General features: G+C 49.7%; 4 protein-coding genes across 14 annotated transcripts; 2 read left to right on the top strand and 2 right to left on the bottom strand.

The window, feature by feature from the left end:
* Positions 1 to 135: 135 nt before the first annotated feature.
* FOIG_05001 (uncharacterized protein) lies at positions 136 to 8,578 on the bottom strand. 4 transcript variants are annotated; one of them, XM_031203356.1, is made up of 5 exons: positions 8,363 to 8,578; positions 4,671 to 8,267; positions 3,480 to 4,613; positions 3,353 to 3,432; positions 136 to 3,305 (listed from the first exon to the last, which is right to left on the bottom strand). In XM_031203356.1, exons 2-5 carry the CDS (start codon positions 8,169 to 8,171, stop codon positions 815 to 817), a joined length of 7,206 nt encoding a protein of 2,401 aa, XP_031066935.1. In that variant the 5' UTR covers positions 8,172 to 8,267; positions 8,363 to 8,578; the 3' UTR covers positions 136 to 814. The 4 variants fall into 4 exon arrangements, with proteins under 4 accessions (XP_031066935.1, XP_031066934.1, XP_031066933.1 ...); XM_031203355.1 differs by having other exon boundaries at positions 4,671 to 8,578; XM_031203354.1 differs by having other exon boundaries at positions 3,480 to 8,267.
* Positions 8,579 to 9,023: 445 nt separating this feature from the next.
* On the top strand, positions 9,024 to 11,202 carry FOIG_05000 (homoserine O-acetyltransferase). 5 transcript variants are annotated; one of them, XM_031203350.1, is made up of 3 exons: positions 9,024 to 9,374; positions 9,506 to 9,892; positions 9,970 to 11,202. In XM_031203350.1, the coding sequence occupies exons 2-3, from the start codon at positions 9,663 to 9,665 to the stop codon at positions 10,997 to 10,999; spliced, it is 1,260 nt and encodes a 419-aa protein (XP_031066929.1). In that variant the 5' UTR covers positions 9,024 to 9,374; positions 9,506 to 9,662; the 3' UTR covers positions 11,000 to 11,202. The 5 variants fall into 5 exon arrangements, with proteins under 5 accessions (XP_031066929.1, XP_031066927.1, XP_031066931.1 ...); XM_031203348.1 differs by having other exon boundaries at positions 9,502 to 9,892; XM_031203352.1 differs by having other exon boundaries at positions 9,506 to 11,202.
* Positions 11,203 to 15,154: 3,952 nt separating this feature from the next.
* On the top strand, positions 15,155 to 18,609 carry FOIG_04999 (MFS transporter, PHS family, inorganic phosphate transporter). 4 transcript variants are annotated; one of them, XM_031203344.1, is made up of 6 exons: positions 15,155 to 16,090; positions 16,151 to 16,382; positions 16,454 to 16,586; positions 16,636 to 16,685; positions 16,796 to 17,288; positions 17,338 to 18,598. In XM_031203344.1, the coding sequence occupies exons 1-6, from the start codon at positions 15,910 to 15,912 to the stop codon at positions 18,385 to 18,387; spliced, it is 2,139 nt and encodes a 712-aa protein (XP_031066923.1). In that variant the 5' UTR covers positions 15,155 to 15,909; the 3' UTR covers positions 18,388 to 18,598. The 4 variants fall into 4 exon arrangements, with proteins under 4 accessions (XP_031066923.1, XP_031066924.1, XP_031066925.1 ...); XM_031203345.1 differs by having other exon boundaries at positions 16,151 to 16,586; XM_031203347.1 differs by having other exon boundaries at positions 15,183 to 16,090; positions 16,636 to 17,288; positions 17,338 to 18,609.
* A 352-nt stretch (positions 18,610 to 18,961) lies between these two features.
* On the bottom strand, positions 18,962 to 21,331 carry FOIG_04998 (uncharacterized protein; the record flags this gene model as incomplete). Its single annotated transcript, XM_031203343.1, has 4 exons — positions 18,962 to 19,675; positions 19,734 to 20,864; positions 20,919 to 21,164; positions 21,218 to 21,331. The coding sequence occupies 4 exons, from the start codon at positions 21,329 to 21,331 to the stop codon at positions 18,962 to 18,964; spliced, it is 2,205 nt and encodes a 734-aa protein (XP_031066922.1).
* Between the last annotated feature and the right edge of the window lie 523 nt (positions 21,332 to 21,854).

Genomic DNA, 21,854 nt, shown 5'->3' with positions numbered 1-21,854 from the left:
TTGTCAGACATGGCCTACGATCGTAGAACAAGCAAATCTGAGTCTCAGTTATAGCTGTCAGTGTTGAGTGATGGCACTCGGAACGTAGAGTTATATCTTCGCTTGACATGTCAAACTACAGTAGAGTACACGGCACTGAGTAAGAAGAGTGCGTATAATCTGAATATTTTCTAGCCTGATACTATTCGATAGGCTTAACTGCCTGAACCGTTTTATACCCCCTAATGCAAGAATCCTACAATACTTTACAAGGCCTCTTTCTAGAAACCTGACTCCCAAAGTCTTTTTACTCTAGTTTGTATCGCTGAAACAGGCAAGCAAATTCGCTGCCCAAAGGGTATCTGCACTCCCTGAACGCCTTGCAACTAAAACACCTGACCCCCCCAAAGCCAATTCTAATAGACACAAGAGTCTGATGTAACTCTTTATTTCGAAGCATTGCTGAAACCGACTGATTCAATATGATATGTTGTTGAGACCAAGTGAAGTCTCCAAGGAGCATGTGTGCATTTGTGTAAAAGCAGTAATAATTGTAGTAGTAGTAAAAGGAGATGTGTACTGATAATGCAAAGGTCGAAAAGGAGCATAATGCGACAAAAGTCCTGATAAACGCCCTGGAAATGCGACTCGTCTGTTGTCCATCCGTTCGTTCCTGATCAGACTGCTTCGTCGTGTCCGAAGTCCTCCTCTGCGGGTCGTATCGTTATTGTATATCCATGACCAAACTCGTATTCTCCTTTTTCTTTTCTCTGTCTTTTCGTTCTCTCGTACTCAAAAACATGCCGACTTCCTTGCTTCATTCAATTTATGTCTTTCATCGTCGGGGCCTCTTCTCACGATCACTCGATAAACTTCCAACTCCTTCTTCGCTTCTTCTCTTTCGTCCACGATCCTCTCGCCCATCGCGGCGATCTTCCGGTCGCAGCCCTCCATCACGCTGTCCTCCACGACCGCCTCCTCTACCGCTTCCTCCCCAATCTTCACCACTTCGGCCACTTTGACCATCACCTCTGTGTCGCCCTTCACGACCTTGAACAAGGTCTCTACCACCTGCTGGAGGAGGGCCCATAGGCTCTCGTGGAGCACCGCTTTGATCCCTGTTAGATCTCCTAGATTCCCTCTCTTCTCTGCCACCTTCGCCAGCTCCTGATCGACGGTCCCGATATTCACGATGTTCCTTGCCCTCACGTTCTCGGCCTGGACTACGATCCCGCTCTCGTTCACGACTTCCTCGACGTGAAGCGCGGCTGGACCTACTCTCACGGTCACCACGGCGACTTCGGTCATGCTCGCTACGACCTGAGCTTTCCTCCCCATTGGCGGGCGCCCGGCTTGACGATTCGTTCCTGATAGGATCTTGCCGTTCTTGAGCTGGTGTAGCAGTAGGAGAACCCCCAGTCAAGACTTGAGCATCAGAATTGCCAAGGGTTTGGCGTGAATGACGACTTCTTCCGCTGTTGCTTCGGCTCACATCCGGCATATTGGCCTGCGCTTGTTGCAGGGTGCTGTTGATGCCTGCGAGCTGTCTCCGCCCACCACCGTTGCGAACACGCTCGTTTGAGGAGGCTGGACCGGTGGGTACATTAGGCTCGCCAGCTGGTGATCCTGCGTAGCTGCCAGGTGTTTGTCGTTGTCCAGGGCCAGGACCTCGGTCGGGAGTGTTAGTTCCAGGCATTGACTGGCGATTGTGGCCATGATTATGACCATGAGGATGAGTTGGTGGCGGTCCAGGAGGAGGCGGAGGGACTGCACCGACTTGGGCACCGATTTGTGCTAGACGCTCTGGATGGACCCCTGAAGGTGTAGCATTAGTGGATGCAGGAGAAGGCAGACCCTGGCTGGGGCCGGCGTTTCTCATCCGGTTTTGAGGGCCGCTGGGCGTGCCTGAAGGCGTGACAGGGCCGTTATTCTGCTCGAATCCACGTCTTCCTCTGCCTGACGCCGCCGGACCAGTTGGTGGAGGTCGATCCGGAGTGGGAGGCCGTTCGCCTTCCGCACCAGCAAACCTGCCGTCAAGTCGACCTGGCAGCCCTTGAGGTCCACCATGACCTCTATTTGAGCCTCGTCCACGGGCTCTTGGTCCGTAAGGGATCTCAGTGACATTCTGTATCGAGTTGAGACGTCCATAAGAATCATCTTGATGGGGTGGCTTGTGCTCAGGCTCAGGAACTCGAGAAGGAGTTCCATGAAAACTAGAAGCATCGCGACCCTTAGGTGCAGAAACTCGCTCAGCCTCACGGTCCATTGGTCTATCGCCGCGGTATGGCGATCGCTCCCGAGGATCTCTTCCAGAAGAAGGCCGGTGTTCCGCAGGATAGTTGCGATCATGTCGGTCTTCACGTCCACCTTCTGGCTGACCACTCTCATGCCCATACCGACCTCCTCGTCGAGGAGATTGAACGCGAGCGTTGTGGTCTCGTGGCTCGTTCCGAGGGGCGCGTGAAGGTGTGTTGTCTCTGTTGCCCATCAGGGCTGCCCTCTCCGGATTGATCGTATCCATTGGCTCCACGGGAGCGTTCTTACGACCTCTACTAGCCCGGTCAGAGTCCGGTGCACGAGCCCGTTCGTTGTCTTGAGCAAACAGCGCAGCTCGCTCGGGGTTGATATGTGGCTCAGGTGCCTCGACAGCTGCAGCGGGTGCTGTAGGGGCTGGGGCAGGCGTTTCGTTCAAGCGACCATGATCGTGACCTCTACCGCTCTTAGAATCTCTAGTTCGGTCTCGCTCATGTTCGCCACGACGACTTGATCCGTCAGTTCGAGATGATTCCCGGCCGTGATCTTGCGTTCGTCGCTCAGAGAAGTCGCGTGAACGATCGGGACGAGCAGGATCAAAATTTCGAGAATCGCGCTGATCCCGGGATTCACGAGGTTCTCTAGGCTCACGCTGATCTCGAGCATCGCGAGGTTCCCTGGGCTCACGAGAATCCCTAGAGCGTGCGTCTCTGGGCTCTTTACCATCACGACGCTCATGTCCGCGGGATTGGTTAAATCTTTCGGGAGTGTAGTGCGCGGGAATAGGCACATCAGGTCGACTGGGGAGGGTATGAGGTGGCCGTTCCGGAAGCGTGTTGGGTCGAGAGTCGTGCTTCGCGCCAGCACCGGCTCCAGAATTATTATTGGAGGCGCGGGGACCAGATGGTGTATGGTCGCGTTTCGAATCCCGAGACGATCCTGGCTTGGCTGGCAGCAAGTCCTTCGCCGGACCTGTGGGCTTCATCGGATCTGTCGCGGAATTCTTGAGGTCTTTGCCATCCTTGACCTCTCCGTCTTCCTCCTCAGCAGTCGTTTGCTTCCCTCTTGATTGCCTAGTTCTGTTAGACTTGATAAATCCTTGTCAGAGATATCTACTTACTTGCTGGGACCGGGCTTGAATTCCGGCGCAGTTGCACGCAAATTGGTCGTCTTGTCTGCTTCGTTCTGGGCAGCGCCAGCCTATTAAGGGTCAGCAATGTCCGTGAATCTAATATCGTAGCACTTACACCACCAGGGCGGAAAGCCTGAACCATAACCCATTTGGATTTCCTCCTCTGAAGTTCTGACATGGCACCCTGAGCAGCGACTGACAGATCGACACGTCCGCCAACCTCGCTATCAGGAGAAGGTTTGGCAGCACTCTCTTGCTTGGTGATAGTTTGGAGAAGGCTTGAAAACTTTGTAGCCATAAAGTCGATAGCTGGGAAGAAATCGAGGACCGCCTTCAGAACTGTGATGGCATTTCGAATATGCATCCATTCTGTACCCTCCAAACAAGAACGCAGAGCGCTATTGAGGTTCTTGTGCCAGCGGAAGAGCAAGTCACGGAATTGTTCGTGTTCAACAAAGGTCAGTGGCTTGTCATTGTCATCAAAAGTCAGAGCGAACCCAAGGCGGGGCTGATCGGGTGGTCCCTTGGCCTCCTTCTCATACACACCCAATCTTGGCTGGTCTCTTGACTTGTCCTTTTCATTGGGAACCGTCGCGTTCTTGTGCCAACGCGATAGATCTTCGAGAATAAGCTTCAGAAAGCGACCGAGATACTCGGCCTCCATGACTGTAGATGTGAAAATAAGGGCCCTCAGGCGGTTGGCGTTGAACAGACGGTCGTAGAGTGACATCAACTGGAAGCCTGGGGCATTACCTTCGTGCAGTGCCTTGATAAACTTGTATGTATACTCAGCATCAGCCTTGGAGAGAAGCATGCGAGGGATGAAGCATTGCTCGAGTAAAATATCGGATATGGTATCTGGCTTGGCTCGAGGTTCTGGGAAGGACGTTTGGAACTGCTTGTTCAGGTAAATTTTCCATTTCGCCTGGCGCAGAAGATGTTCACTGTTTTCTTCTGAAAGCCCGATCTGGAGCTGCATAAGCTCCTTTCGTTTTTCCACTTTGCGCTCTTGTCCACGCCTTGACATGTCGCTTCGATCTCGTGAGATAGCGACCTCTTCAGCTCTGAGGCGATCTTTCTCCTGTCTATAGATTTTGTCTGGACAATAGAGGTCACCTAGCTGAAGAGCCCAGAAGTTCGCATAGAGCTCTGGGGTAATCTTCTGCCAGATCTCAGGACGGACAGTATCTTGAATGGCATCCACAATGGGCTGTAATGTTGACTTGGCAAGAGAGGAATCTTCCGACTTCTGTGATTGTTGTGAATTAGTTGCGGGGTTCGGTGCTGGTGAGTTTTGAGCACCAGCCTGTTCTTCAGCCTGCACTGCCTCTTGGCTGGGTGTTTCGTTGCCACCGGATGCAGCAGGTGTATCAGACATTGAAACATCGCCTTCTTTGTCTGTAGATTGCGTGACCTGAGCCTTTTCCTTCGCCTCGTCAACCTTCTTCTGTTTCCACGGATGCATGCGATGAGAAAGGCTGGCCCTGCCAATCAGAAAAGCCAGACTAGGGTCGAGGCCGTACGAATGGATGAGTTCAGGAATGGAGGGAACGAGGTCGTCGAAGGTCGATGGGTCCATGTTGCTCCAGAGCAAGTCGAGGTATTGAACCAAAATGCGATGCGAATCGTCAATCATCGAGGATAGATATTTAATGTGGGCTTCGTCTTCCGGCACCTGAAAGGGAGCTGCTTGTCGGTACTGTGCCAGGTTAATGAGTAACTGCGCGGCAAGCTTGGACTCCGTCAAGGCTTGGATGAGACGCTTTGAACTCTTGATGTTCTCGAATCGCTTATCCTGGCCGCGAATTAGAGTATGGCGTCGCAGGTATTCACCTCCAGCCATGGATAAGATTTGAAGGTCAGTGAAATCAACCGAGTCAACAATACCACCCATCGAGGTGATGAGCTCTTTTAGAATGATGAGGTCGGTGGAGTTGCCCTGAATGAGCTGATGATTGACATATTGCAAGACTGGCGTGGCGTTAAGAACTGTGTATCGTCGAAAGACTCTGCCAGAGAATCTTGACAAGGCCTGTAGCCATTTGCTGGTAGTAAGAGCGTGTTCAGCTTGAGTACGACTCCTTGATTTGCCAAGAGAGCTCATCAAGGACCATACAAGCACATCGTAGGAGAGGTCTGTAAAGTACTTGGCGCACTCCACAAAAGCGTCGATCAGGTTTGGATAGGACTCCAATTGCTCGAAAGCAACCCTGAAAACGATACCAGGAGATGAGTAACTGGTTTTGGCGAGTTGCTTAGCCATTTCACTCAAATTCGTGAGAGAAACTCGCTTCATGGTGCCCCTGGTTTCCGACGTGGCCTTTGCAAAAGCTGCCTTCATAGCGGGCAACCGAGAAATCTGTCCCTCAAACCATTCGGCGTACATGGAGTAGCGAGTAGTCATGGGATAATGCCTTAAGAGCTCCCAAATTGCGTTGACAGCTGAAGCGTTGGCCTTGGTATGACTCAAAGCTGGCATCAGCAGTCGTCGAAGTAGATCGTGCCATCGGGTAAGATTGTGCTCTGATTTGTCCTCAGCAAGACTCTTCGCTCCAATTCTGGCCAATTTGGTCAACAGAGCCTCGTCCTTGCCAATATTGACACCAGAAATGTTGAGCAGTGTCCCGCAGAGAGTGAAGATATCATCCACGGTCTGACAAACAGGGATGTTGTCAGCCCACTCGTCCCAGTAGTATCGATAATTTTGCGATTCGTTGGTGTCGACTTTATCCGGGAATGGCCACCTTAGAGACTTGCGGGTTGTTAATCTGCTCAACCGAACACTGCCTTTGGGAAGCCCGGACTGATCGAAATCCGGAACAAATTTGGTTGGACATCCAGTCTCGCCGACCAAGACAGGTCGGCTGTCGCGGAAGACCTTGTCAACGCAATGATGAAGAATGCGATGAATCCTTTCGAGGACCTCGGGGAAGACCTCTGGGATCCATGGGAAGCGACCAAGAATGAATAGCGATTCGGGAATGGCTCCTATGGTCAATAGTTGGGTGAGCAATGCCACCTTTTGTTCCAACGGTTCTGGCAGTTTTGGCTTGTTGTCTGCAGTCTCTGTGGCAGCCTCCTTCGTTTCTGCTTCAACCTTCTTGGGAAGTTCTCGTCTAGGCAGATTCGAGCTATTGGGGTTATCATCGTCGCCTTGAGGCAGGACACCAGCCATGAGAAGGGCATTCATCGGACCACCGCGAGAAGATCGTTCTTCCTCCTCGATCCTCTTCATCTCCTTTTCTTTGACTGTTTCCATGTCTTCATCAGCTGGCGAAAGATGCGGGTATAGGTCGGTCAAGGAGATAAATCCAATCTTGACAAGAAGAGCAGCTAAGTATAAAAGATTGGCGGGGAGTACGTCTGTCTGGTCGCGAGCATCGGAGTTGTAGAAACGCAACTTGAAGCCGAGTAGTTGTGCAGCCGTTCTGTTGCCAGGGGGTGGGAGGGTTTTGGTTTCCTGCACCCACTGCCTTTCAATATCAGCGGCAGCATCATCGCCCTTGGCACCGTTGGTGATGGTAAGTTGTTGCGAGTCGGAGTCGGCGACTTGTCGACCACCAAGCTCAAAGAAAGCCTCCATGTGAACTTCCCGAGCTCGATCCCAGAAAGCAATATCTCGAACTCGCTTCTTCTCCTCCAAGAGCTTCTCATCGTCTTCCGTCGTTGTCCACTGCGAGTAGTCTGGGGTTGCCCACAAGGGTAAACCACCAACATAGACTGCGGCACTGAATTTGAGATGAGATCGAGGCCACCAGGAGCTAACACGTAGAAATTTGACGAAGAATTTGAACTGCTTGATGAGAACAGCAGCTGCAACGTCGAGGGTGACGTCCAATACCCTGCCGACGTCAAGATCGAAGGTACCGATAAGAGCCTTGATTCGTTCGAAGGTCTGTTCTGCCATTTCGGGAGGAGGGGGAGTCACACTGCTAGTTGTGAAAAGTTCCGTAATGAGCTTTGAATATCCTTCCGTCTCCTCGCGAAGCAGGTTGTAGTTGGCTTGTCGGTATAGAAGGTTTGTTGCTTGTTTGATACCTAGTTTGACAAAGTTATCTCTGATAAGTCCTATCCGCTGCAAGACTTCAGCTTCGAGCACCTGTCGCATTAGGTTGGACGACACGCCAGATGTCAGGACGAATTCGCGAAGAGTCGGCCTGTAAATGGCGGGCTCGTTATCCATGACTATGGACAAGGAGTCAAGAAATAGAGTGTGGGGAGCGAACGCGTATGAATCCTTAATAATCTCCGTCGTTTCGTCACCAAGAATTTCCTTGACGCAGGCACCTGCATCGGCTGGTGGTAATCGAGCTTCGACAACTGCGTGCACGAACTCTTGGAACAAGCTTGACAGCTCCGTGATGTCAACATCTTCCCGCGACTGCTTTCCATGCTGAATGATTGCATTCCGACCACTCTCAGCCCAAGCGCTAATCTTCTCGTCCGTAAGATTATTATAGCGATAGTTAGAACGGACCGGAGAGGGCGGTCGCAACAGCGGAGGCGGTGCATAAGTAGGTCTTTTTATCACTGGCGCAGGGGGAGGTGGTGCCGGTGGCTGTGGTGTATGAGAAGAGCTGGGTCGTCGTTGCGTTGATGAAGGGTTCTGTTGATGATTCGGGGGTCCTCGGTTTTGACCTTGAGATGAATCGCGTCGACCGGGACCTCTAGGCCCTCTGCCGCGACCACGAGCCATGTTATCGTCGCGGTCGTGTTGTCCAAGTGCGGTATCACCGGGTCGATGAGGAGAAGATCGGCCGCCTTCAACGGAATGGCGATCACTTCTCTTTCGTTTACCCGGAGGCATAACTCGTGATAATGAAGTCGTAACCGAAAGCGATGATTACCTCATTAGATGGTATCGTGGTTATGTTGCGATGTCGGATATTATGGATGTCAAGGTCTGGAAGAGAAAAAATGAGTTGAAAGTTTCGAAAATAGCGGAGGGAGCAGCATTTGTTGCTATCAAGGCTGCGGCGCGGATGAAGAAAGACTGACTTTTGACGACAAGGAGTTCGGGTGGGGAAGGTAATAGTCGCGACAAAGCTGACAAGGGAAAGACTGAAAGAAAAGAAGTTGGTAGTAGTACAAGAGTGCGCAATTATCTTCTGACCTGATAGAAAGAAGCAAGATACGTGTGCGATTGGTTGTTTGCGTTGGGTGAGCCCAGTCGCGATGGGTTTGAGAAGAAAGGAATAAAGCAAAGAAGCTCCAACAAAGCAAAAGCACGGATGGAATTACATGTCACGACGTATTGGCAGCCTTATCCTTTACTGGGGAAACGAGGCTGCCAACCACTGGAGGCCAGTCGGCCAGTGGCAGGCACAGCGCCCGCACGGACCACCTCCAGCGGACTCGATGGTACGTACCGTTCTATTGGGATTCATCTTTTGGGTTTCAGGATTGAATGGCACTTAAGTTCTGAGTTTGATACTTATTGAATGACACGCGGTTTAGTTTGACAATAGACATGACGAGCCTGAACATTTAAATTGAGTTAGGTAATGGAAAATCATCTTATTGTACCTGATTTGAGCCTGGAAACTATCAATTTGATATTGCCGGACCGTTCCCCAGGCTCACGTCGGCACGTGATCGCCACAGCCTCCGTTGCCGGCCAAATCGTGCATCAAAGAAAGCATCTCAATTGGCTGAGTCATGGCATTCATGGAGACCAGCCAGAATTACGCCATAGCAAGGCCCAGGTTTTTTCACCTAAAAACTCATAGAATCACTTCTTTTGGGATAATTGAGTTTCAAAGCACTATTGACTAACATATCTATACCCGAAAGGTCCCAATTTTTATCGGGTTGAGTCACTCTGAGATTGAGCGACTTCAATATCAAACTTTAAGACCTGGAGCGACCCTGGTCCGATCTTTCTGTATAACCTCTCACAAGTACATCAGTGCAGACATCGTGGAGAGACTTCGACAACCTCATACGATCATGCCAGCTGTGACTATGGCTGAAAACACTACTCTAAACGGCGATTCTCGTCAACATTATGGTCAGTATTTACCTTTACCATTGCATGCTTCCTTCAGCATCTCCCTCTTCTCTTCCCTCTTCCTTCATCCCTTTCATGCCCTTCTCCCCTCATTATTATAGAAGACCGGTGACTGAATACCTGTAAGAAAGAACGCAATCACAGCCCGAGAACCCGTTCTCTGCTCTCATTCCTGAGCAGCAGATAGCGATTGTTCCAGAATTCACTCTCGAGTCCGGGGTTACACTCTATAACCTACCGGTTGCTTATACAACTCGCGGCAAACTCAATGAAGAGGGCAATAATGCCATGGTAATCTGCCATGCTCTCACTGGAAGTGCCGATGTGGGCGACTGGTGGGGTCCTCTACTTGGAGGTCCTGGTCGAGCTTTTGACACTTCGAGATTCTTTATTGTTTGTATGAACAGTCTTGGCAGTCCTTATGGCACTGCAAGCCCAGTAACCGCCAAGGATAATGATCCAAGCAAGGGCCGATATGGACCCGAGTTCCCTCTCACCACAATTCGAGATGATGTCAAGTGAGTTCAGATTCCTATAATCTCGACACCTGCGTTCATGTTCGCTTGAACAAGAAACAATGGCTAACTATTGACAGCCTTCACAAGCTCATCCTTGATGATCTAGGCGTGAAGCAACTTGCTGCCGTTGTTGGAGGTTCTCTTGGTGGCATGTTTGTGCTTGAGTGGGCATACTTTGGCAAGGACTATATCCGATGCATCGTCCCTATCGCGACCTCAAGCAGACACAGCGCCTGGGGTATCAGCTGGGGTGAGGCTCAACGACAGAGCATCTACGCCGACCCCAAGTACGACGATGGATATTATTCCTTCGATGACCCCCCTTCCACTGGTCTAGGTGCGGCTCGTATGTCTGCTCTGCTCACATATCGAAGTCGTAACTCTTTCGAGTCCAGATTTGGACGCAACATCCCTGACCCATCCAAGGTCCAAACCATTGGAGGTCGACCTCGCCCCTCAACTCCCTCAGAGGCACACTTCCATATTCACAACGATGGCCATGTTGTAAAGCGTACATCGATATCTCGTCAGAACAGCACAACTGATGCAGCCTCAAGTGCTGAGTCACCTGCTCTGCCCGACAGCGTGGCGGATCCCCAATTCCATGGACCTACCAATAGCAGTCTCACTGGAGGAGAGATGCCTCAGTCACACTATTTCTCTGCCCAGTCGTATCTACGATACCAGGGACGTAAGTTCGTTACGCGATTCGACAGCAACTGCTACATTGCCATGACTCGTAAGTTGGACACGCATGACGTGTCACGCAACCGAGCAGACACCATTGCAGATGCACTAGCTATGATCCAACAACCCACGCTTGTTTTGGGAATTGAGAGCGATGGCCTCTTCACTTTTGCTGAGCAAGAGGAGATCGCACAGCACGTACCTAATGCACGCCTCGAGCGAATCGAGAGTCCTGAGGGTCACGATGCATTTTTGTTGCAGTTTGAGCAGGTCAACAACTATGTTCTCTCATTTTTCAAGGAGGTCTTGCCTGATATCATGTTTAAGGATGGCGAAGCACCTGAGGAGGCCAGTGTTGGACAAATCACCAAGTCGAGCACATTTGGAGAAGCTGAAGTTGAGGATATTACTGCTTGGTAGATTGCTTGGAGTAATATCAGGATGGCGCTCGATGCCGTACCGCAGAAAACATTAGACAAGAATGAAAATCATGATGACGAGTTTGAATATGCACAATTGGATTGTTAATGCGTTGTCTTCTAACCGAGTGATTGCTTCATCGAATCTTATGTCAGACCAGGCTGTCTTGTGACGATTTCTAGGCACGAATAGCATGCAACATCGCCGATTATATTAGGCAGGCAGCGCAAGTCTAACAGAAATTCACATTGGAGCCTTAGGGAGTCCAAGATAATTAATCGGAAATCTCCCACATTCACCTTGAGCCTATCCTAAGCTCGTCTAATATTATTATTACTGTGGGATCGAGATCGAAGTTCCCAAATTCCCTGGACGAGAGAGAGAACCACTGACTCATACCACATCTCAGCAACTGGGATGTCTAAAGTGCACAATGAATGTTGTAAGACTTGCAAACTTGAACCCATTGCAGTTAAACCACAGGATCTCGAAGCCATCCAAGATCACCTTCTATCAGTTCACGTTCTAGTTGAGACAATGCTAGGCTTCGGCACTGAAGTTGAGCTCTGTATCGGTACTTAGACATGTGGGTAAACCCATTCTAGAACACGCACACATATTGTTCTAGAGTGACAATGGAACCATGCGATGCAGCCAATGACAAGTGCCGAGTCGATCATCACGATGCTACCCGTCCACTTATTAACAGCATCCACCGCCTAGCGATACAGGAATACGCGAGTCCGCGGATGTGTGCGAGACATTGAGGGACAGGCCACAACTGTCTCAGGACCTACAGGAAAGAATCTAGAAGGGTCTGAGAAGTGTTGAAACTTTGAAGCCTGAAGAAGCATTACACGATAGTCAATGTCCGTTAACTGGACTCGTGTTTCCTGTTCGTGGTGCTATCTGGTAGCTAGCCACACTAATCAACCTTCTTTCCCCTGAATGCCACCATGTTTTTCACAATGGTATTCACAATTATCGATATTTGATCTTGTCACATTCACGGCGTGAAGCCACCGAGTACATGGCGCTCTATGTTCCACGATAAACGATCGTGGTGGCGGCCAAGCTAAAACATGAGGCCGTCCCGAGTGACATGCCTGGAATGTAGATTGATGAAAACAGGACAAATTTGATCAGATACACCAATAGTATGGGCACTTCGCTTATTGACGCTCGATGCATTTCTCTCCGAGAGCTGTGTTCCTGGCTGCTGAAGGTTCATGGTTACTGGATTCGAAGGCTACGGCCGTTGAGGGATCTATTTCTGTCGGGTGCCGCAATTAATTTTGATATCCATTTCAACAAACACGGATTGAAGATTTAGATGACACTCCGGGCTTACGGGAGCCTTGTTTGTCTTGGGAGACAGCGTAGGGTGTTGTTGTGAACCATTATGAACTGGATGTTGGTTGAGACGACGACACGACACGACACGTTGGCACGCCATTAGAGTCACTGCACATGAGAACATGGTGTAATAGTTTTCAACCTTTCACATGAGGTCCAGACGCTGGCCAGGCATCTCTCTCGTCAGGCAATTCTGAGAGATTGGAATGTGAATCATGTCGAAGAAGCATCTTCGGCACATGTCCTAACTCCATATCACATGTAGCAACTACAAGAGAACATCGTAGAACCGCCAATGTCTTATGATGATGCACTCTGTCTCTGCTCTTCCAATTACATACCGAGACATGCGCTTAGGCTACTTAGGCCTGCACCGCAAATGTTTCTCGACGTGGAACACTCTGATAGCCCACTGGCCCACTGACTGAGGAATTACTCAGCGCTACGGTATCGTCTACAACAATCCTATGAGGTAAAGGATTCGTAAACCTTTTAAAGTGAGGCACTGCACAATACAAAAGTCGTGACAAGGCAGTGGAGGGCCTTGTGGAAAGTAAACACACGTGGAGCACCGATTGGTTGAATTAGATAGAGGAACCAAACCTTGGCCCCTGTCAAATTCTAAGCGAAACAAGAGCTGAGAAGTTAAAAAGGCAACAAGGCGAGAAGCTGGACGTGGTGAGACGAGGTGAGAATCCATAAGCGTCGGGCGTTGTACCTATGTTGGTCCAATTCGGTCGGAATTCATTCTCGACCGAGATGAAATTGAAAACGATGGGGGTTGAAGGGAGTGGCTAGCTTGGCCTTGAGTCAAGAAACCGTGCATAGTAAACAGAAAAATCTGTAGCAAATTGCCTAGAGGTATTCTTTAGGTAACGGTTTCAAGCGGCAAGCGTCGCAGATTGATAGGATTAGCAAAGCAAATCCAGGCACAGAGCAACAAGACCCGTAATGCGTTACTCTTTTCGTTAATATCAGGCGAGAGCCATTGTTCTTTCTGAGATCCATGCATACCGTGGCAAACTTGAGAATGCGGCTAGAAGCATTTTCGAAGCTGATATGGTGGAGTTTCTCTGACTGACAAAGTAACGTGCAAAAGATGGGGCCCTTGTCTTGTTTTCTCTTGGAGAATCAGAAAGAGGAAACCCGGTGTCGTTTCACATGATTGAGTAATGGATAAGCCAGAGTCAGAGTCACGTTTATCGTGTTACACTGTTATCCGTGTTTCTTTATGCGACAGCTGTGCACGACCCAGTCGGGAGTGATCTTGTCGTATGCCGGAAGCCGTCCGTAGGCTCTTTTACGATTGTGTAAGGAATAAACCCACTGTATTTGTCTGGGCGGGTTGCACAATGTGTAGCGTTTACGTACAAGCAAGCAGAGAATACGCCCGTTTCGGTGCCTTTTCCTGTCATCATGTTGTTGATGGACTGCACGTGTTGATAGGCCTCGACACGAGATGAGGGGAAATTCGATAACGATGTTGTGTGAGTGTGATGCAGACAACATTGCCGATCTTTTCAATCCATCGTCATCGATGTGATGATGCCTTCGGATGTATGATACGAATTCAGGTCATCCATCACACGCGTCGATCAAAGGGCGTGAATAGAAGTGAAAGAAACGCCGGTCAAATCATGAAAGTTGCCGTTCGGCGAGATCTGCGACCAAGTGACCGCGGTGAGATTGAGTGGTGAGCCCAATGCGGAATGATGCGGATGATGGATCCCATGGAACGACTCTATTGCTTCTGGAAGCCTTCCCATGCAAGGGGAGGCAAGAAAACTTACGACATCTTTTCTAAGTGATAAAAAAGCTTAGGTAAGGTGAGTATATCTTAGCAAGCCTTTAGGTCAGTTTATTTTGGCACCCTAGTCTAACGTCAGAAGTTTTCTTGCTCCCTAGCAGAAGCAAACCTCATGGATCGATGCCTTAGGCACAAGGTTTGTCAGTGATTTGTTCTGGAAAAACAAGGGCCAAGGGGTCTTCCTTGTCTGACAAGTCAAGTCTGACGGAGTGCATCACATCTAATTTCTGTAACATGGCGTCAAATTTGGGAGTTGAAAAAGGTCAAGCGAACCAGGGTCGAGATGTCCCTGCGTAATAATAATCACGAAATAGCCTCTTTGACATGCAAGCCTCTTATTGAATAGACTCTGTATATGACATCCCAAGTCTCACCACACCCAAAAACTCACGACAAAAACGACCCTGTTCATTCAAGTGGGGGGCAGCCATCTCAGTGTAAGACGCGGGCGTTAGGTTCGAATGCTCTCCACCAGGGCGAGTTTGGCCACTGACCTCCGATGCTTTCCAATTGGCTCTGCTGATTTAGTGGATTGCAGGGGGTGAGCAAGGGTGCATCTGCTTGAAAAGGGAGTCTCTTGAGTCTGGAGTGACGGGGTCTAGCTGAGTATGAAACCCTGGGCTGAGATTCACCTGGGCAAGATAGACTATCGACTTCTCTAGAGCTGGACCTTTTTCCTGTACGGACTCATATACTATGCTCGAAGAAGGAGGTGGTTAACAGAATGACCTGCTTCGAACAAGGCGGGCCTTGTGGGCTCTCTAAAAGCATGGGCAACTTGGTGTTCCATTCATCTCAGTGGTCTGCATCCAATGCTCAACTCTTACTGGTTCGGGGAGACTCGAGTGGGTGTGCAGTGGACTTTCCATCTTGCTTCTTCCTCGGCTTCCACAGTGGGCAGTGGCTTGGCCGGAGATTCCATTATGGAAGGCGTGCGCAGATGCGTCTCCACCATTGCACCTGCCTCAAAATCACCACCCATCCATCCATCACCCAGGGCATCCCCCATCCGCTACAAGGAAGGTACTGTACCTTGACAAGCACGGCCTCGCACGCTATATCCGGCCGTATTCTCTATCAATCCCTACTGTCTGGACCCGTCAGGAATCCTCTCACTTCCCCATTTCATCTATCGTCGTTGTTGTTGGTGAGATCGTAATATTTTGTTCATTCTATTACCTCTTCTTCTCTGTACATTGCTAGGGCCTTGCCTTATCTTTACCTGCATCACCAACTATCGCATCCCCTTGACACCTACGAACCCGCATACTCCGACGGTCAACTACGCCGAAACCCCGATCCATGGTATTCGATGTCGAACTTGAACTGTAGAACAAGTCTATCTTGCCCTCGATAAATCATCGTCGATTAATTTGGGGGTATTGGATTAGAAGGAAGTTACGTTTTGGTCTTCATATTGGAACATCGTCTTGAGCGGCTATCATCTTCGAAGTGAGGTGAACAACTCGACTCGACAACCACGAACCATAATTTGGGAAAACGACGATAGTATTGGATTGATCAGACTGGGCTGGAAATAACTTGCAAGAGTTGGATCAATTGCTGCGAAAATCACAAAGATTCAGAGTCTTGATTCTATGCATTCCTGATCTCTTAACGGAGCAGCACCCGAAGAGGTGGAGATCGGTATCGCGAAACTCATCCCGAAGCATCCCCATACAGAACAACCCATGTCGTCGATTACGGATATCATCGCTCCTGATATTTACTCGCCTTAAACTTGAAAATGCCAGACTACGACGAAGACATGCTGCCTCCCCCGGCATCAGGCTCTCAGCAGGATCGCACTTGGGGTGGTAATAACGCTTTTCACAACTTCTTCAACGACTTCTCTCACATCCCCGACCCAAATCTTCGCCGCCGTCTTGCTTTATCTGAGATTGATAAAGTCCCCTTTGGTGCATACCGTATGTGATTCAGAGCTTTTTCTCATCGGTTATTGTTGAAGCTCATGCTGACCAAATTAGACGTCCGAGCCGTATTAGTGGCAGGTGTTGGTTTCTTCCTTGACTCTTACGATATTTTTGCCATCAACCTCATCACGATACTACTTGGAGTTGTCTTTTGGGGTGACCCTAATCCTCAGAACGGCTTCAGTGGCAATGATGGGTACCTACCTGACCGAGTTAACCAGGCTTTCAAAGCCTCTACGAGTGCTGGAATCGTAGTGGGAATGATCGTCTTTGGATGGCTAGCAGAGTTAGTACCACCTGTCTACACCGACTAACTTGATCATATCTTGGACATGAATGTGCTGACAACTCAAATAGTGGTTTTGGCCGCCGCCGTATGTATGGTGTCGAATTGGGTATTATCATCCTAGCGACGCTTTGCTGCGCTCTCATCTCCTCTAGCCCTGCAATGGGATCGACAGGTCTCCTAATCTTTTGGCGCATCATCATGGTAAGTCGGCAAAATTTTACGTTTCGCAGCATTTCCTGACTATATCCAGGGCATTGGAATTGGCGGCGACTACCCGCTCTCAAGTGTCATTACCTCCGAGTAAGTGTCCTCGCTGTCATGTTGCCACTCAGACTTTGTGGCTGGGGTTTAGTTCATACCAATCGCCCTGATACGCCCTGATCAATTCAAGCTGACTGAGATTCCGCTAGGTTCGCTCCGACAAGGTGGCGCGGCGCTATGGTTGCTGCTGTCTTCTCTATGCAGGGACTTGGACAGCTCGCAGCTGCTATTGTTGCCCTAATCACTACTGTTGCTTTCAAGGACGCTTTTATCGGTGCTGCTGATGAAAGCCAATGCGGTTTCGAGTGTCGATTGGCCGCTGATCGAGCATGGCGAATTATTGTTGGAGTGGGTGCCATACCTGCTTGTGCCGCCCTCTATTACCGTATCACTATCCCGGAAACCCCTCGATATACCTTTGATGTTGAGCACGACGTCGAGAAAGCCGATGCCGACATTAAAGCATACGTTGCCAGCAAGTCTAAGGGTTCCTTTGACGTTGTTCATCAAGTCAGGAGTAAGCGCGTAGCTGGACGTAGCCTTGACGTCCCTCGTGCTTCCTGGTCTGATCTTATTTCCTTCTTCCGCCAATGGGCCAATTTCAAGATGCTATTAGGCACAACCTTGTCCTGGTTCTTTTTGGTAAGTGCTATTGTTAGACATTGCTTAACTCCTGCTAACTTCTATAAAGGACCTCGCTTTCTATGGTCTTGGCCTCAATAATACCTTTGTCCTCCAAGCTGTGGGCTACGGTGCTGGCAACTCCCTTTTTGAAAAGCTTCACAACCAAGCTGTCGGAATGATCATTTTGACATGTGCTGGATCGCTTCCTGGCTACTGGACTGCCATTCTTAGCGTCGACACCTTTGGCCGCAAGCCGTTACAGGTTTTCGGGTTTCTTCTGCTCACCATTATCTTCTGTATCCTCGGCTTTGCTTACAAGAGCCTGTCACAGGGGGGTTTGCTTGCGCTCTATATTGTAGGCCAGTTTCTCTTCAATGCTGGCCCTAACACGACCACTTTCATCGTTCCTGGCGAATGTTTCCCTACCCGATATCGATCGACCGGCCATGGCATCTCGGCTGCCATGGGTAAAATAGGCGCAATTATTGCGCAGGGCATCAGCATCCCTATGGTGCGACAGGGATCCCCCGAGAGTTGTAAAGGCACCGATTGTTCACCAAACATGCACCGACTGCTCCAACTCTTTGCCCTTTTCATGTTGTTTGGTACTTTGGTGTCCTTGTTGATTCCTGAGACCAAGGGCATGACTTTGGAGGAGCTTTCTGGAGAACCCCGCACAAGCTACAATTCTGGATGCAATGGTAGTATCAGTCTTGGGTCACCAAAGCTCAGGGCTTGGAACCCCTTTGTCGGTGGTCAACCCGCAGGATTCTCGTATCCTAGATCCAGAATGAGTCACTTCCGAAAGAGTGACCGTGTTGGTATCATGACCTCACCGGAACTCATGGCGGAGACATCCCGACTTCGAAAACCTCGCATCTGGAGAAGACACCGCAAGGCCAAGTCGAGCAGCGGTACAGATATCGCTTTGAGTACTCGAAGCTCTGGTACAGGAGAGGATGAAATCTTCCCAGCAGGCCCCCCTGCATCTTCATCTACTCCTCCACAGCCACCGCCTACTTGGGGAGCTGGCTGGGGACGGATAGACAGAGGAGGACCTCCTCCGCTGTTGAACTCGGTCCAACTACAGGATGTTGGCAGTCTCTTGACGAAATGATCTGGATTGACAAAATCGGTGTTGTTCGCATGATTCGCATATCTCTGGCGTTGGTGGAATAATGAAATTTAGACTATGATACCTTAGATGTTTGTTTTTGCATAGTTGTCGAGTTGATTATCGACATTTGGAGGCTTGGGAGCAGAAGTGCTTCGCAACTTGTACGAATGAGTAACGAATACAAAGAATCCCCAATTTATGAGTTGCAGACTTTGGCAATCCAACTGAGTATGGATGATGATTTTGAAACTCCTAAGGCTTACGATACCATGCTTGTCAATTATCAACGAATCTACGAGGATACCAATGAAAATGATGACTGGCCCTTCAGGCTAATCAGGCTGGTGCTCGAATTCGCAGTCTATTGTTACAAGTAATTTTACAAAAGGCTTCAACTATCTGGTCATGTCTATGAAGACTTGGCCATCTAAGCTCTGATCTAGTTCTTGTTTCAAACCATTCTTCAACGTAAGAAGCAGTCTATTTCCCCTCTGCACGGTATATACAATCCCGTCCCGATGGTCAACAAAGAAGGGTAAAGAAACAAAGGGAAGGTCTTCATCTCTCGCGATGCTCAGCCTCGGAGAATCTTGAGTCCCTCCTTCAAGTTGGAAATATCGCGGACCAACTTCTCACGTCGGTCCTTGCTGAGGATGTCCTCACCAGCAATGGTCTCCAGCTCATCAGCTGTCATGCGAAGCGCCAGATCCTGAGACAACACAGAAAGAGGGCCGTTGGAAGCGTGCAGAAGGAAATGGTCGATGACTTGCTGGCAAACCACATCGACAAAACGGGTACGGGCATTCTTGTAGAAGGTCAGAAGGACATTGTGGATGTCCCGACGAGTGCTATGGAGAGTAGTCTCCTTGTTGAGCCGCTTTTCAACCAACTGCCGAACCTCAGAAGCAGCTACCGCATCCGACGTGGCCCTGGTCATGGCATTTCTGACAGACTTTTCAACTTCCTTGGCGAGACCTTCTGTATGACGGAGTTTGAGACGGCTGAGAGACTCGTTGAACTCAGGATCGTATGTGATGCTTTTCCCCTCGAATTCGACCTCAAGAAGGAACTCGACGTGTTTGACGGCGCGGCGGTAGCGTTCCTGAAGATCCTCGAGCAAGAATGACCACAGCTCGGTACGGATAGAGTCATCAGGACAGCAGAATTCCAGAACAGTGGTGATGAAATGATGGACGATCAATATGGCGTTGGAGACGTGAGCTCGAGCCATAGGACGCCATTTTTTGCTCTGCTCCTTGAAGGTTGTGGGCAGCAATTCGCTGTTAAACTATCAAGAATTAGCATATTTTCTGAGTATAGAAGTATCAACTAAACATAGTACTTACGGTTCCAATCTCGTAGCCTCGAGAGTTCATGTACTCGATCTCAATGTAGGTGAGGATATCTTCCTCACTGGGATCCGGACACCAGTAACTGTCGGAGAGGATATCTGCCAAATCGTCCTCTCCCAATAGGGGAATGGAGCAGGTAGTGGTTGCATATAGATCCTCTCTCTCAGTGACAGAGGACTCTGCATCTTCCTCATCATCGTCTTCTTCCTCCTCCGACTGGAACCCCTGACCGTTGACTGTCTGAGGTTTAGAGAAATGCCGGGTATGTCCCTTGTCATAGATGACCTTTCCAAACGCCTCGTTAATTTCACGGATACGGGTGATGAGCTTCAGATCCTCATTCTCGAAGATCCGATGGCGTGTGTAATAAGCGTCGAGGGCGTACCCCTTGATGAGGGCAAACTTCTCAGCTACTTTGCCAATGAAGATACGCTGCTGTGCCTCGGTCAATCTTGACTCTCCCATGCTTTCAAGCAGACCTTCAAACTCTTTCTGTCTTGTGGTCATCTCGGCGCGGACCTTGGGGAACTCGCTTCTCATAAGGTCTCCTTGGAGATGTCTGAGACGGGCCTTGAGCGCCCGAACGCCCAGGCGGTCAGGAGGGATGTTAGTCCATGGAGCTTTGGAGAAGAAATCAGCCTCGGCACGGTCGCGCTCCTCAGCGCTGGATGAAGTGTCATCCGCTCCCCGGTTCTTGGCGATACAGTAGCCAAGCTGAGGTTCGCGACCCTTGCCAGTGACGAGGTCAACAATAGCAGCCTGCGTAGCATTTTCAGTAGCCAAGTCAGGCTTGGTGAGAACACCGAGAGTTCGCTTGCCTTCAGGGTCAACTTCTTTGGCGTAGGTGAGAATCTTCTGGTTGGCAACATCGACATTGCAAGGAGCAACGGCGAGGATAATGGTGCGAGGTCCCTTGATGTAATTCTTCACCATGTTCTTCACGAGTTCGATATCTCCTTTGGTGGTGATGCCGAGGGTGGGGTTCTCGAACATGCCGGGGACATCAATGACAGTCAAGTGGTCTTCGTTTGGGCCACTGATCTCGACACGTAGGACATCGCGACTGAAGGCAGAGCCATTGGAGCCATCGATAGACTCTGACTTGATGCCCATCACCTTGGCAGCCTATCGAGACTGTGTTAGAAGATGCGATATACGTCTAGGGAATGAAGTACTAACGTCCTGGAAGATCTGGGCAAATTCGTCGGCACCGAGGTTGGTCGCGGTGCGACGAAAGGACTTTGCTTGCTCTTCATCCGCATCGACAGCGTGGATAGAGACAACGATGCTCTCAGTTTCCTCACGGCGACAGATGATTTCTGTTGCATGGCGAGTGCAGAGAGTCACTGAGCGAGGGAAATGAAAGCCGGTGAGAGACTCGAGAACACTGGACTTTCCAGCACTTTGGTCACCAACGACAACCATCTGAAATTCAAGTCAGCTTGCAGGATCTGGTATGATATGAGGAAGCTTCATACCTGAGGGAGCGATACCACACCGGAGACCCCAAGCTTTCTCAACTTGTCCACCTTGTCTAGAAGGTTTCGATTGCCAAGCCCTCTTTCGGACTCGGCTACCTTCAAGGTAGACATCGTAACAGAATGGAGTAGTCTAGAGGAGTATGGGAGGCGAATTACTCAACGGTGTTGAAGATGAGGGAAGTATTCCGACAAGACGGATGAGACGATGAGAAGGAGGAGGAAGACGAGGGCAAAACAAACGAGCGAGAGAGAAGAATTTATACACCCAAGATTTTGACTAGTGCAAATCTGCCTGATGTCTGTTCGAGGCCTGTGAATCACTCCCAAACAGAAATCCAAGGATTCTCGGTTGCTTGCAGTGGCTAGCAGCTGTAGGTGGTCGTCACCTCGCCGGGGACCTTCATCAAAACTCAGCTACTCCAATGCTTCTACCTAATACAGTTTAAAGCCCAAATAGACTATGTTACTTCTGAATACTATAGAATTTGACGGTACGATCTAGGCATGGCACTGATCGATAGGTGTGAATGGACTTGAAGCGGGATGCTGCATTCACCGAAACACCGGCCCAAATTATTGTCCGAAACTGAACCAACTGAGGCCGAGATTATGCCTTGTAGGTACCTATCAGACT

Source organism: Fusarium odoratissimum, assembly GCF_000260195.1.
Source record: "Fusarium odoratissimum NRRL 54006 unplaced genomic scaffold supercont1.6, whole genome shotgun sequence".
In the NCBI taxonomy this organism is placed as follows: Eukaryota; Fungi; Ascomycota; class Sordariomycetes; order Hypocreales; family Nectriaceae; genus Fusarium; species Fusarium odoratissimum.
The sequence above is the reverse complement of the archived record's forward strand: the minus strand, read 5'-3'. Positions and strand labels throughout refer to the sequence as shown.